The 13,238-nt window shown below is 38.5% G+C and overlaps 1 protein-coding gene across 4 annotated transcripts in view; it reads left to right on the top strand.

Annotated features, from left to right (window-relative positions):
* Positions 1-174: 174 nt before the first annotated feature.
* GK (glycerol kinase) overlaps positions 175-13,238 on the top strand; it is a 66,012-nt gene continuing 52,948 nt past the window's right edge. For 2 of the 4 annotated variants that reach the window (XM_015594389.2, XM_006918278.3), the window contains exons 1-3: positions 176-416; positions 10,486-10,559; positions 12,614-12,720. In XM_015594389.2, the coding sequence (XP_015449875.1) occupies positions 339-416; positions 10,486-10,559; positions 12,614-12,720 (259 nt within the window). In that variant the 5' untranslated portion in view covers positions 176-338. Of the gene's footprint in view, positions 417-10,485; positions 10,560-12,613; positions 12,721-13,238 lie in introns of all 4 variants that reach the window. The other 2 variants (XM_015594388.2, XM_006918279.3) reach the window with 2 other exon arrangements.

The following is a 13,238-nucleotide window of genomic DNA, read 5'->3' on the forward strand; positions in this document are numbered from 1 at the left end:
CCCGCCGCACCCAGGCCCCGCCTCGTGACGTCAAGCAGCCCTCCGATCGTCTGTACCTTCCGCAGCTTTCTGCATTTGCTAATTGGCTGGACCGGGAGACAGCGCCCCCCCTTCGACACGCCCCCGGAGTCCTAGGGAACGCGGTTGGGGGCGGGGCCTGAGCCAGAGGGGCGGGGTGAGAAGGCTCCGCGCGGGTAAAGGGGCAGCCTGGAGCGCGGTCGGATCGTTCAGCGGTCACACTCCGCATATCCCTTTGGACTTGCCACCTGCCCCTCCCCCTCCCGCCGCCGTTACCCGGGAAACGGGTCGCGATCGCCCTACGACCCGAAGCTGGTTTCATGGCAGCCGCGAAGAAAGCAGTTTTGGGGCCACTGGTGGGGGCAGTGGACCAGGGCACCAGCTCGACGCGCTTTTTGGTGAGCCCGGGGTGACATTTGAGGAATGAGCTGAGCCGGGGTGGGAGCCCCGGGAAGCAGGCGCTGGGTGTCGCGTCCCCATCCCGTGCCTACCCCGACCCCGGGCCCCAGCCTCTAGGCAAGGGAAGGAGGCCACGGCCCCCAGAGCAGGACCTGCCACACTGGGGCTGCCCCGCCTGGGCCTGGGGGACCTTGGCCTCTCGCGACCCCGGCGGCCGTGCCAAGCAGCCCTGGCCTTGGTGGTGGAACCCGGTCACCTACTAATGGGGACACTCCTCTCCCAAAGGGGAGCCAGGAATTGCCGAGCATCAGTGCGGAGCGGCCAGCCTGCATGCAGCCAGGGACAGGTGGCCACATTGACCGCTGCTGCGGTCTTCCCCAGAAGCATTTGGCCTGCGGGGCGCAGGACGTCCTTGGATGGGGGGAAAGCTGTGTCACGGCTGTGGTAGCTTAACACAATGTCCTTTGGAACAGTAGAACGAATATAGTATTAGCGTGATGATGCGTTGTCATCCTCTCCCACAGAAATTGCATAAGGTAGAATGCTATGGGGAGGTGGGGGTGGCAGAACTTATTAGGAAAAAGACAGGACACTGTCTTTACTGGAATCTTTATTTAATTTCTAATATTTGCAAATTTCAGTTCTGATACTTTGCCTATTACATTTTGTGCACATGCTTCACAGTGTAAAATGACAGGAAAACTCTTTCTCTTTTTATTTACCGTGTATAACAGCAGAGTTCTACCGTAACAGTGCTATTTAAGTGACTCCGCTAGGAAACTTGCTCTTAAAGTGAGATGCCGCTGAGTTCAGTAAGACAATTTAAAAGTAATTTCAATAAATGGTTGTTAATTAAGCTAAAGTGGACATTCGACTGACCTGGCAAGTTGATATAAATATTTAATAATTGTTTAGCTCCACCTTTGCTACTTTACCTCGGATCATTTTTTCGTGCATGATTTAGTATGCATATGTATGCGGATGTATACTGTATGTGTGCATTACACATACAGTGTATATATTGTTCCAAATTTCTGTTTAGCTGACCCCTTGACTAAAACCTGAATTCGTGCGTTCATTTTGATACTTTCTTGTCTAAACTGGAAAGCTTTCAGTCCAATTTTAGTTTGAATCTTTATTTCATTATTTAACCCTGATTTGAGCTGCCAAGACAGTTCTACAGTCTCTTACATTGTTTATCTTTTGATCACCCTGGGCAGGTTTCATTCTGTCTTATTTTCATAAATGTTTATAAAGTAATCTTGCTTCATAAGAAAGAAAGTCTGCCTAACTGGATTTGATTAATATATAAAATATACAATCACCATTTTGTATTTAAAATGAAGAGAGACCATTAAGACATGTGCTGACTGAGTTGCATTTTGAAGTCATATTGAAGAATTGTCCCCACAAATTCCTCCAGGAGCCAGGCAAGTAGAAGGCAGGGGCGGGGGGGAGGGGCAGACTGGAGAGCAGACTCAGACCAAGGGAGTAGTCAGTCTATAGTTGCCAAGCAGGAACACAAGCCCAGTGTTGCCAGATCTTCAAATTCTTTAAGAAAAGCTGGTCATCTGGAATTTTCAGTGACATTTTCCTATTCTTCAATGTTGGCAACAGTTCACAGAGCATACTGGGGGCCAAACCAAACATGGTGATTTTTTTTCAAGTTTATATAGCCTTTGCCCTCTGTGAAAGTGGGTAAAATATTTTGTAACTGTAGGCTCTTTAGGACCCAGCCTGACTGTGCTTGTCTTCACTGTTGCTGTTCACATAGCCCAACAATCTTCTTTATCCACTGCAGGTTGTTTGTGGTCCCTTGGATTCCATTGCCCAATAGACATTTTTCTGCACTAGTAGAGAAGGACTAAGTCAACTTCATATTCTCACCATCAGTTGTTCAGTGTGTGACAGGAACAACATGAGCCTTTCGAAAGTTGGTATTCTCCTTATTGCGCTCTGTATGGAATGAGCTCAATGAGTAAGCTAAGGTGCAAATTCAGGAGAGTTCCATCTTGCTTATAGAATGATGCGTAAAAGTCGATCAGTAAAGTTTTCCACTCCTTGAGAAAACTAGAAAAGAATGCTTCAGAGGTAGATCAAAAACTTAGAGATTGGCTGCAAAGTAGAGGAAAATTTGGGAATGGTTTAGGCGAGGTGTTTTTCCCTTTGGCGATAAGGAAAGAGCTTGCTAAACCACTCCCTGCAAAATGCAGATAATGGATTTGCTGAATAAGTGCTTCAACCACAAGGGGATTCCCAGGAGTTATTCCAGTCATATTGTTCCACGTTGTAATTATGACTCAAAAATAATTGCTTACCTTCTCATAAAGACTATAGTGAAAAAGAACTGTCAGAAGGAAGCTTATAAAGTTGAAGGTATTTAAATAACTTCCTGGCCATTCATTAATTTGCATATCTAATTCAACTTTCACAAGACCAATAACCTCTCCAAGCTTTCTTCTCTCCTTTTTTTCTGCTAGCAATATTAACTTTCTCCCATTAAGGGACACACGATTTCTTTATTCATGTTCCTTCATCCAAGGCAATTCCTCCTCTATTCCCATACCTTCTCGAAATTCTACTCTGCCTCCAAATAGTGGCTCAACTGCCATCTCTTCCTCAAACCCCTAGTTAGAATTTCTCCCCCTTCCTTTAGCACTTATCCATTAGTAGCCATTATCCCTACTTTGTATTATATTTCTATGTCTGCTGTACTGGAGAGCGGGGACCTCCTTTTAAGTGTTGTTCATCTTCGTATTCTTTAAAACATCTTGGTCAATACAACAAATGAACCCACGTTTTGTCTATAGAGAGCAGTTTATACACATTGAATAGATTTTTATTTCTCTTTAATAGGTCAATGGAATTTTAATCTTAGATATCCTTTTTACCTAGTCCAAAAATCTTAAAACTTTCCGATTTGAGTTTATGTTTGATTACTTAATTTCTTCTATTTTAGTAGTAGACCTGCAGTTTTAGAACATACTCATTTCTTCCTCCAGTTGTCAAAGAATTAATCTTGGCAACCTATGCATATGCCTTGTACTAAAGGAGAATTTCCAACTTGTCGGATAGGAAAGTGAACTGGCTTTGGCACAGGGTTACTCCAATTGCAGAATAGCAACTTCTTGGAAATATAATTACTGTAATAGGTTTTAAGGAGGGGCCATTTCTTTATAAGACAAAAAAGTTGCAGTTTAAACAGTCAACTTCTTTTTTTCATTTAGTAACTTTGTTTCCCCCCCCCCTCATTAAGTTGAATATTAAAACAAAACAAACACTTCAGATGTATTGTGACTTAAAATGTGTCAGCTACTCCATTGAGGACTTTTCCAGCATTATCTCATTTAATCCTTGTAACAACTGTGATGCATTATCTCATTTAATCCTTATAACAACTGTGATGCACAATCCCAAGCATGGCCTAATTGGTCTAATTTCCAATTAGACCAATTAGGCCATGCTTGGGATTGTGCCCAAGGTCTCAGAGTAACTGGTGGAATGAGAGTTTAAGTCCAGGTCTATTGCAATCTGTCACACTGGGAAGCCTGTCCTCCAAACTTCTGCCTTAGGCCCCCCTGCCACCTGGAGTACTGTAAAGGGGAGATGGAAGGCTGGAGAAGTCCACTTATTCACATATCACTCAAGTGTCAGTTCTGATTATGATCCTCAGTGAATCTTCACCAAGAAAAATATACTTACAGTTTGGTTTTACAATATGTAAAAAATTTTGCCTTCGAATAGGTATTGCTGATTTGTTCGTCTTGTGCTGCAGCAGTAGATCCTGGGCTGGACTCAGGTGTAGTGACAATGGATAATGGTTGAATAACCATTTTGTTCCCATAGCCAGTGTCTATGGAGAATGATTAGAATTATAGTTCTGTGCTTGCTTTGGCAGGAAACACTGCCTTGGCCCCAGTTGTCTCATTATACTTAGAGACCTCATAAGGCTTAGGGATGATTTCCGCTTCCTTTTCTTTCATTTATTTATTCAACACATATTTATTAAGCACCCATTAGGAGCCAGGGACTAATGAACAGTAAACTTGGTAAAACTAATTTGGTTCAGAGCTGGAATGAGGCCACTCTTATGATAACTATCATGATTCTTTTGTGGGTGTTTTTCTCCACTAAATTGGTTTGTATTCTTGCCCATCACATTACACAAATGGCAAGAATACATTCTCACCACAGAGCTGCCACCCTCGTTTGTCCTCTTGTGTCTCACAAGTACGCTAGGAGCTTTCAGATTTGAACTGCTTGAGGGGCGGAATGGTGTCTTTTTTTCCTCCCAGAAAACAGCGTCTGGCACATGAACACATGAATAGACATCAGTGGAGAGGGGCCTCAGGGCTCAGATGTGTTGACTAGAACTCTTGGATTGGAAAACTTGGAAGGTAAACTTTGTGGGGTGAAATTTGGCAACTATTGATGTATTAGATGTATGGATAAGCTATTTAACATAATTTCATTTTTAAGAAAAATACAGTGTCATTTGCTATGTTTCTTTTAGTTGTGTGGCTTGTTGGAAGGTACCATTATGCCTTTTGTGGTTAAGTTTGCAGTGTAACGTATTTGTAGCTAGTATTTTTATTTTAGGTCATTCGAATTTATATATATCATAGTGTATTAAAGAGGGCGTTTACATTCCTGAATAATGTCTTATCACATAGTAAAGTTGAGTATGGCATAAAAGGGTAAGCTAGTGGGGAAATTGCATGGGAAGGGAAATGAATGTGCATGTTTATGAATGACTCATAAAATGAGTGAGGCAAGCCTAAAGGACAGTTACTTAGTAAGGAAAGTATTTTGTCTCTCCACTACTTTCCTTCTAAGACAGAGAGGGCATGTGATGTTGCAGAAAGTTCCTATTAAACAATTTTTTCTAAACATAATTTTCCTTGTGTCTTCATTTTTCTAACTATCCTCCTCCTCCAAATGTAGAATTGAGTCATGATTTGGGTACAGAGGTGCATATAGAACTGGTGACTCCTAATTCTAATCCTACCACTTAGAGGTTAGTAGTAGAAGTAGTAGTAGTAGCAGCAGCAGCAGCAGCAGCAGCAGCAGCAATAATAACAGCAACACAACAATATGTTGCAATAATAGTAATAGCAGTAGTAGTGGTAACATCTTTTGAGTGTATGCCATGTACCTTCACAGTGCTCAAATATTTTTCTACATTAAGTTTCCTTGTTTCTTCTGTTTATAATTGCCCTCCCCCCAAAACAAAATCTGGAATCAATACATGACTTGGGCTTAGAGGTGAAAATAGAACTGGGGATTTCAAACCCTAACTATCACTTATCAGTGGTGGTGGTAGTAGTAGTAATAGTAGTAACAGTAATAAAAATATAGCAGTCATAGCAGCAACAGTGGTGGTAGCATCTTTTGGATGCATACTGTGTACCTACCCTGTGCAGAAAAACCTTTCTTAAATTATTTTATGTAACCCTTTTACACATGGAAAACTCAGGCTCAGAAGTTAAAAGTTAAACAACTGGCAGGGGCAGGGCTGGGCTTGGCCCCTCACCCCCAAGCAATGCACACCTCCCAGGCCTGTGCTCTTTCCTTTCATGTTACACCAGGCATAAGGTTCTCATATGCCTTATTGGCAGACCCAAATTTTATCTTTTAGTTTATCTGTAATAAGAAGTCAAGAATAAATACACTTAGACTTTTTTAACAATCAGTGTTTCAGTATTTTATTTTTTTTGGAAATGATCTACATATTCATCATTTAACTTGGCAAAAGTCTAAGGTTTCACATTAACAAAAGATTTTGGGAAACTGTTTAAGTAGACATACCATAAAACCTAAGTATGGCTGAAAAGTTTACCTAAAAACTTTTTAACCCATCTATGTCTGTTTATTTTACTTGTTCTCGATAATTATGTTTAGGTTAATTATGAAAATTTTATCATACCAAGTTATGTTTCTTGCTGGCAAATTTTGCAACAGAAAACATGGACTTAATTTGACTAATAAACCCAGGTAGGATAAAAGTGGTACTTAATGGTGATATTTTAAGAACATGCCTATTTAACCAAACCAAACTCAAACCAGCTTTAACATCAAATATTCTCAGGTCATGTGATCCAGAAAAAGCATTTGGGTTCGTTTTCTATTTTTGAGAATTTTCATATGAGCATTTATTTCCTTTAAGCCAATTAAACAGTTCTTTATAAACCATTTCTAGTAATATTCTCTGGAGGTAGAACTACATACACATTTATGGACATATGCAATCAGAGACCTGATAGTTTTGTTTTTAAAATTTTAGCCAGGAGACAATAAGGCAAAAAAAAAAAAAAAATAACACACACACACAAAACACAACACCCTCATTAATTTATAGCAGTTGGAATAAGTTACATTTATTTGTTCAGATGGTTAAGGCTTTTTCTTACTAATATTTGTGAAGACGATGATTAAGATTTGTATTTGTTCTTGGCAAGCAGCCTTGGAACCAGAGCAGCAGTTTGTGCTTTAAAAAAACAAACAAAAACTCCTTGATTGCTATTTTTTATCTTCAGTTTTAGGACTTGAGGACAGTAAAGATTGGTGGGCTTCGAGTTGCAAATGCCTCTAGAGTTGCATTTCTGGTTTCACAAAGATTTGTAAGATAGGGACTAAGATAGGGACACTTGCTCTCAATTCCCCTAAAGAATTTGGTTTATTAAGTGACATTTTAGGAACTTTGTCATTCCTAATTTGCTTCTTTCTCTCTGGGTACATTGTTTATTTTAGCTTAGGGGAAGAGGCTTTAAAAAAAATTCCTATCGGCCTCTGAATCTCCAGCTTCTAATTTTGCCAACTTTATGATCGAAAGTTATTAAATCTTCTCAAATACCTTGTCAGGTTTTGAGTGGGAGAAACAGAAATTTTAAAGTACCTGGCCAAAGTTCTTTTTAGGATCTTTTTAGAGCTACCTTTTTTTTTTTTTTTTTTTTTACGTCATTTCGTCTTTTAGAAGCTTCTGCATTTTGATCAAAGAATGTAGCCCATCTTTGAGAGGTTTGGAATTCTCTCCTTTAAGGAGGGGAGGGAGCCTTGTGGTAGACTTAAAAGTTTTCCCAAATGGCCATTAGAATTTTAAATTATTTTGGCTAAGTTGGTTCATTTTATTAAAAAGGCGCAAAAGGAGGAACCAAAATATTTGTGCCTATAGCTAGCCAGAGTTCCCAAGGAAGTAACTTTTTGGAAAATTTTAGAGGATGCAGACCCACGTGTAAGATACATTCTCCTGAAAGCTGTCACTGCAGACAAAAGACAAGAGATGTTAATCACTGCCAAATGCATGCTGGTACCAGTACTTTTTGGACGGCAGGGATCAAAAAGCCAACTCTCAGAATGAAAGAAAAACTGCATTTTTAAAATTTTTTTATTATTATTACATGCACATTAACGGCTTGAGTCTCTTGGAGCCAGACTACTTAATACCTAAGGGGGGAATATTCCTTGGAGTTAGGGATTGTGTGCCATTTTACAGAGTTCCGCAGCCCACAGAAATTTTTCTTGAGTTTAGCAGGTGACCTGATGTCAACCTAACCTCTTCCATGCCCAGATTTCAAAGATAGTACTAAAAACATGCAAATGATCTCATTAATAATTTTTATATTGATCACATACTGAAATGATAATTGTTCAGATATATTGGTTTAAATAAAACGTGTTATTAAAAATAATTTCACCTGTTCTTTTTACTGTTTTTTTAATGAGAAAATTTAAAGTTACATATTTTAAATTTGTAAACGTGGCTTGAATTTGTGATTTGTATTATATTTTTGTTGGATGGTTTTGCATCAAGAAAGTTGTAGATTCTAAAAACATTAAATCTATAAAGTGTCAGACAAACTTGGGAATGGTACATAGGATCAAATTCTAAACAACTAAAGGCAATGTTCATTTTCTCCTCAGATTTGGCACTCTGAAGAAGTAGGGAAGTCCACACTCTGTCCTGTTATGTCCAGATGCTGTGTGATCAGACAGTGTCATGCCCTAACATGGCAAATGAAATTTACGAAAATCTTTTTTTTCTGTGCCTATTCCAAAGGCCTATAGACCCATTTCTAGTGTGAGGGTCCTAAAGTTAGCCTACTCAAAACTAAGAAGTGACTGAAGAAGGGTACCACTCCATTCTTAGCCCCATACGTCTGCTGGCGAGGCTTTTTAAGAATCCAGCCAGCAAAGAAGGGACACCTTGTTTCTTAATCCAGACTCATTTTGGGAATTTGAGAGTAGACCCTGGGAGCAGCAATAATGTGAATAAAAAGAATACAGCTGTGGTTTCTTACTAGTTTTTCTGCCACACAACTATTTCTCATTTTATTTGATAATTTTTGTCCTAATAAGTGCCTAATAGACCATATTTTTTCAGATAGTCAATAAACATTTATTGGTCATCAACTCTGTGCCAGGCACTGTTCTAGGCCCTAGAGATACTTCAGCAAATAAAATAGGACAAATAAAGCAGACATCTTAGAGACATATGCTAATGCCAAGTTGTAAATTACATGGGCTTCTGCCAAGTGCCTTTTGCTTATGATGTGTTGTTAACCTTTGACTTGTAAGATATTTGATCTTCTCAAAGGGCTTGAGAATTTGCCTTCTTGCTTTCCTTATATTTATCTCTTCCTCCCAAAAAGGAGGTGTATGTGTGGTGGGGAGGGAGGGGAGTAGCCACTTTGTGTGTTTCAGTGTGTGCTCTTATTTCTTTCCCTTTCTTAGTGGCATTGAGCAGGTAATTTTCTCCCACAGGAAAATTAGGCATGGACAAATGTTCCTACCTAAATGGATGTGATTTTATTGCTGCAATTACAGTGATTTTGGAAGTTAACTTTAGTGAAAATGTGAATCCTTACTCTCAAAGACTAATTACTTTGGAACTCGAGTATAGATACTCCCCAGCAAAACAAACAAACAAACTATATATATATATATATATATATATAGTTTGAACTGCATGACCCCACTTACACATTGCTTTTTTTTTATAATTTTTTAATTTTTTTTAATTTTTTAGGTGAGGCAACCTTTGGTTGACCTTACAGATTGCAAGGACCTTGTCAGTTTACAATCCCTTATTTTTTTTTTTTATGCCTACAGGTCTTCCTAGATGGTCTTCTATCCAAGTAATAACCAGGCCTGACCCTGCTTAGCTTCCAAGATCAGGCGGGATCGGGCTTGTTCAGGGTGGCATGGCCGTAGACCACAATGCTTTTTAAAAAGTGGCCAGAGTTCAATTTACTCATGCAATTCAAACTGTGTTGTTCAAGGGTCAGCTCCAAGGTTGAGAATCCAAGTATGTGGAGAGCCCAGTGTAGTTACATGTGAATTTTCAATTGCATGAGAGGGACCCCCATATTATTGAAGGATCAACTGTATATGATAAAAGTTGCTAAGTTTGAAAAGTGTTGTTTTTGTAGTATTAAAATTGTGGTGGCATGTACAGCATGTCTTTGTTAGCTTTCATCTTTAGTTTTAATGTTTTATATCAAGGGTCAACAACTCAGAACAAGTATGTCAGAGAGCCCTCAGCTGAATTCAAGGATATAATTCTACCCCTGCTCATATGGCTCTATTTACCTTTTACAAGAGCTCGATGTTTTGCTGTACTTCCCTTCAAAGGAATTCACACTGTATGCTTCCCTGCCTGGGCATCTGTGACTCTGTCTCCACATAAGGATGCTGAATGGAACCTTAACGTCATCACTATCAGCATTTTACCAGCTCTCTTTTATTCTTGGTTTTCCTATTGTCAAAAAGAAACCCACACTATTAATCGGTTGATGCATTAACTTTCCTACATATGGAACTATTTTTTCAAAGAGTAAGGAATTGTCTCAAGCTTTATCTTCACTAGGTTTCTATTTAACTAAAGAGAAGTTATTTCTGAAGCTATCTTATAACTTTCATGTTTCTACCTGAAGAGAAAGTAGAACAGCTTATGGAATTTCGTCTAATTGAAACTTTTCTATCAGTGAATAAGAACTGCAGTTGCTGAATAACTAAATATCTTTGCTCTCTACCTGCATTTTGACCATAATATTGCAATACATTTTTCAGGTTTTCAATTCAAAAACAGCCGAACTACTTAGTCATCATCAAGTGGAAATAAAACAAGAGTTTCCAAGAGAAGGGTATGTTTCCTAATTTAATATGTAAAGATATATCACATTTATTAGTCCATCTCACCCCACCTGCCCTGGGGCTTTGTAAAGTAAACTTGACCAAATACCCTCCTGAGAAGACTTGAGGTATAGGTATTAGTCAAGAAAAGAAGAAATAACTTGGTAGCTTGGCAAAACATGGAGGTAATTTACGGCTTAGGAATTCAATGACAGCAAAGAAGGAGATGATAAAGTAATAAAGCAAAGGAGAATTAAATATCAGAAATTCTGCATTGTCTTTGAAGTCATTTGGCTGTCTCTATCACAGCCAAACCACTGCTTGGCCAAATTGAGTGTAAGAGGTTTTTTTCTTAAATAAAGATATCTGTTTTTTTAAAAAGTATTTACATATCTAATACTAAAATCATCCTTTTGGGGAATAATATTCATATGTAGTAATTATGATTAAATAATATGTTAAGTATATTATTTAAAATTTAACAATGTGTATGATACAACCACTTTGAAAAACTGTGTGGCAGTTTCTTATAAAATTAACCATACATCTATAGCATTGCACCCTTAGGAATTAATCCAAGAGCAATGAAAGCATATATCTATAGAAAGGCAGACATGAATGTTTGTAGCAACTATGTTCATCATAACCTAGACTGGGAACAACCCAAATGTCTGTCATCAGTAGAATGGGTAGCAGTGAAATACTATTCACCAATTTTTAAAAAGTGAATTGATACACATAACAACATGGATGAATCTCATAGATAACATGGTAGGTGGAAAAAGCTGGACACAAAAGAGTACATACTTCATTGCTGTATCTGAAATCTAAGAAGAGGCTTAACTACTTTAGGATAATACAAATCTGAACAGTGGTTGTCTGTAGAGTAGGCCATTAACTTGAGAGAAGCATGAAAGAACCTTCCAGAATGATGGAAATATCTTGACTGGAGTGTTGGTTGATGGGTATATATATTTGTTAAAACACCAAATTGTGGACTTTAGATCAGTTCATTTTTCTGTGAAGTTTACTTCAATTTAAGAAAGAAAAAAATGGCATCCTACACATTTTATAATTTTCTTTCCATGAAAAATGTTATCCTATGTTTTAAAGAATTCCTTTGATTAATAATAAAAGCCATTGATATGTTAACAGTATAAGCATGACTGTCCACAGGCCTGATCCCACTGCAATTTAGAGAGACGATACCTCGGTCTTAGAGGGACGAAAATTAGAAGTATGTGGAAGGAGATTGGGTTTTTGGGAAAAGAGTTTTAGAGACAACTTGAAGTGCAGAAAAGCCAGGCGGGCCTGGGGAAGGCAGAGAGGAAAGGCGTTTGGAATTCTCTTGCTACTTGCAGATCCTCCAGTAGGATTCTTTTACCTTGTTTCATTTCTGCTTTTGTGTTTCCTCAATCACCATTTGTTTCTCCCAGGTCTTCCTTCTTTGTCATTTATTACGAGCCTTTCGGCTTTCTGAAACCCTGATACCTTACCAAAAGTGCACTGGGAGTGGGTCTGAAAACTTGGACCAATCGTTTATCTACTCAAAATAGTTAGTAGAACAAATTTTAATTTTCCCCTAAATTCTAACAGACATTTTGAGAAAAAATAGCAAAAGAGGTTAGTATACTTATTTGACTTTTCAGAATTCCTTTTGCTTTGTAGATAGATATCAGTCTACTTAGAACCAGTGACCAGTGAAACATACACATAGTTTATCAATTCATTAAACCCACAGGATATAAAGAATGGGGGAACTAATTTCTTACTGGATTTGAAAAAGATGACTTAAAAACAGGTAGAACATTTGCTATTTTGTGGCCTGTAATTTATTACTTGCCATTTTTCAAATGACAAATTACTGTATGAAGAATAATAAAAATGTGAGGGAAATAGCCTTTTCTTTAAATCATTTATTTAAAGTGTTGTATATGCTTTGCTTTGCTTATCTGATTTTAATTTATGTACCAGCCATATGCTCACAAGCGAACATTTCTAGAGAAATAAATTACAGTTGTATTACTTTCTCGTGGACTAACCAAATACATTCTTTTGTTCAAAGATGGGTGGAACAAGATCCTATGGAAATTCTGCAGTCTGTCTATGAGTGCATAGAGAAAACATGTGAGAAACTTGGACAGCTCAATATTGATATTTCCAACATAAAAGGTATTTTAATAGAATATTTTATTCTGTGGCATGATTATTTCAATCAAATTTATTAATTAATTCATTCAGCCACATAATTGAGTGCCTATGCAGCACCAAGCATTTCTGTGTGAACTGAGGATACAACAATGAACAGGAATATGAGGTTTCTGTTCTCGTGAAGCTTTTATTTTGGTGGGGGTGCGACAAACAATAGAGACAGAGAAATATAAGCTAATTTCAGATACTGGTAAGTCCCATGCAGAAAATAAAACTGAGTGATATGGTAGGGTGTGCCTAGAGAGGTTTACTTTAGATTGGATGGCCAGAGAAGGCATCTCTGAGGAGGTGGCTCAAAGGCCAAAGGGGGCCAGCTATGCAAATATCTGGGGAAGAGTGTTTGAGGAAAAAGAAACAGTACATGTGAAGGACCTGAGGTGGGAATAAGTTAGACACATTCCTGGATGAGAAAGAAGGGCAGCATGTCAAAAGTAGAGTTAAAGAAGGTGGAGGGGGACAGGGTGAGTGGGTAAGAGGTT

Source organism: Pteropus alecto, unplaced genomic scaffold, assembly GCF_000325575.1.
Source record: "Pteropus alecto unplaced genomic scaffold, ASM32557v1 scaffold248, whole genome shotgun sequence".
In the NCBI taxonomy this organism is placed as follows: domain Eukaryota; kingdom Metazoa; phylum Chordata; class Mammalia; order Chiroptera; family Pteropodidae; genus Pteropus; species Pteropus alecto.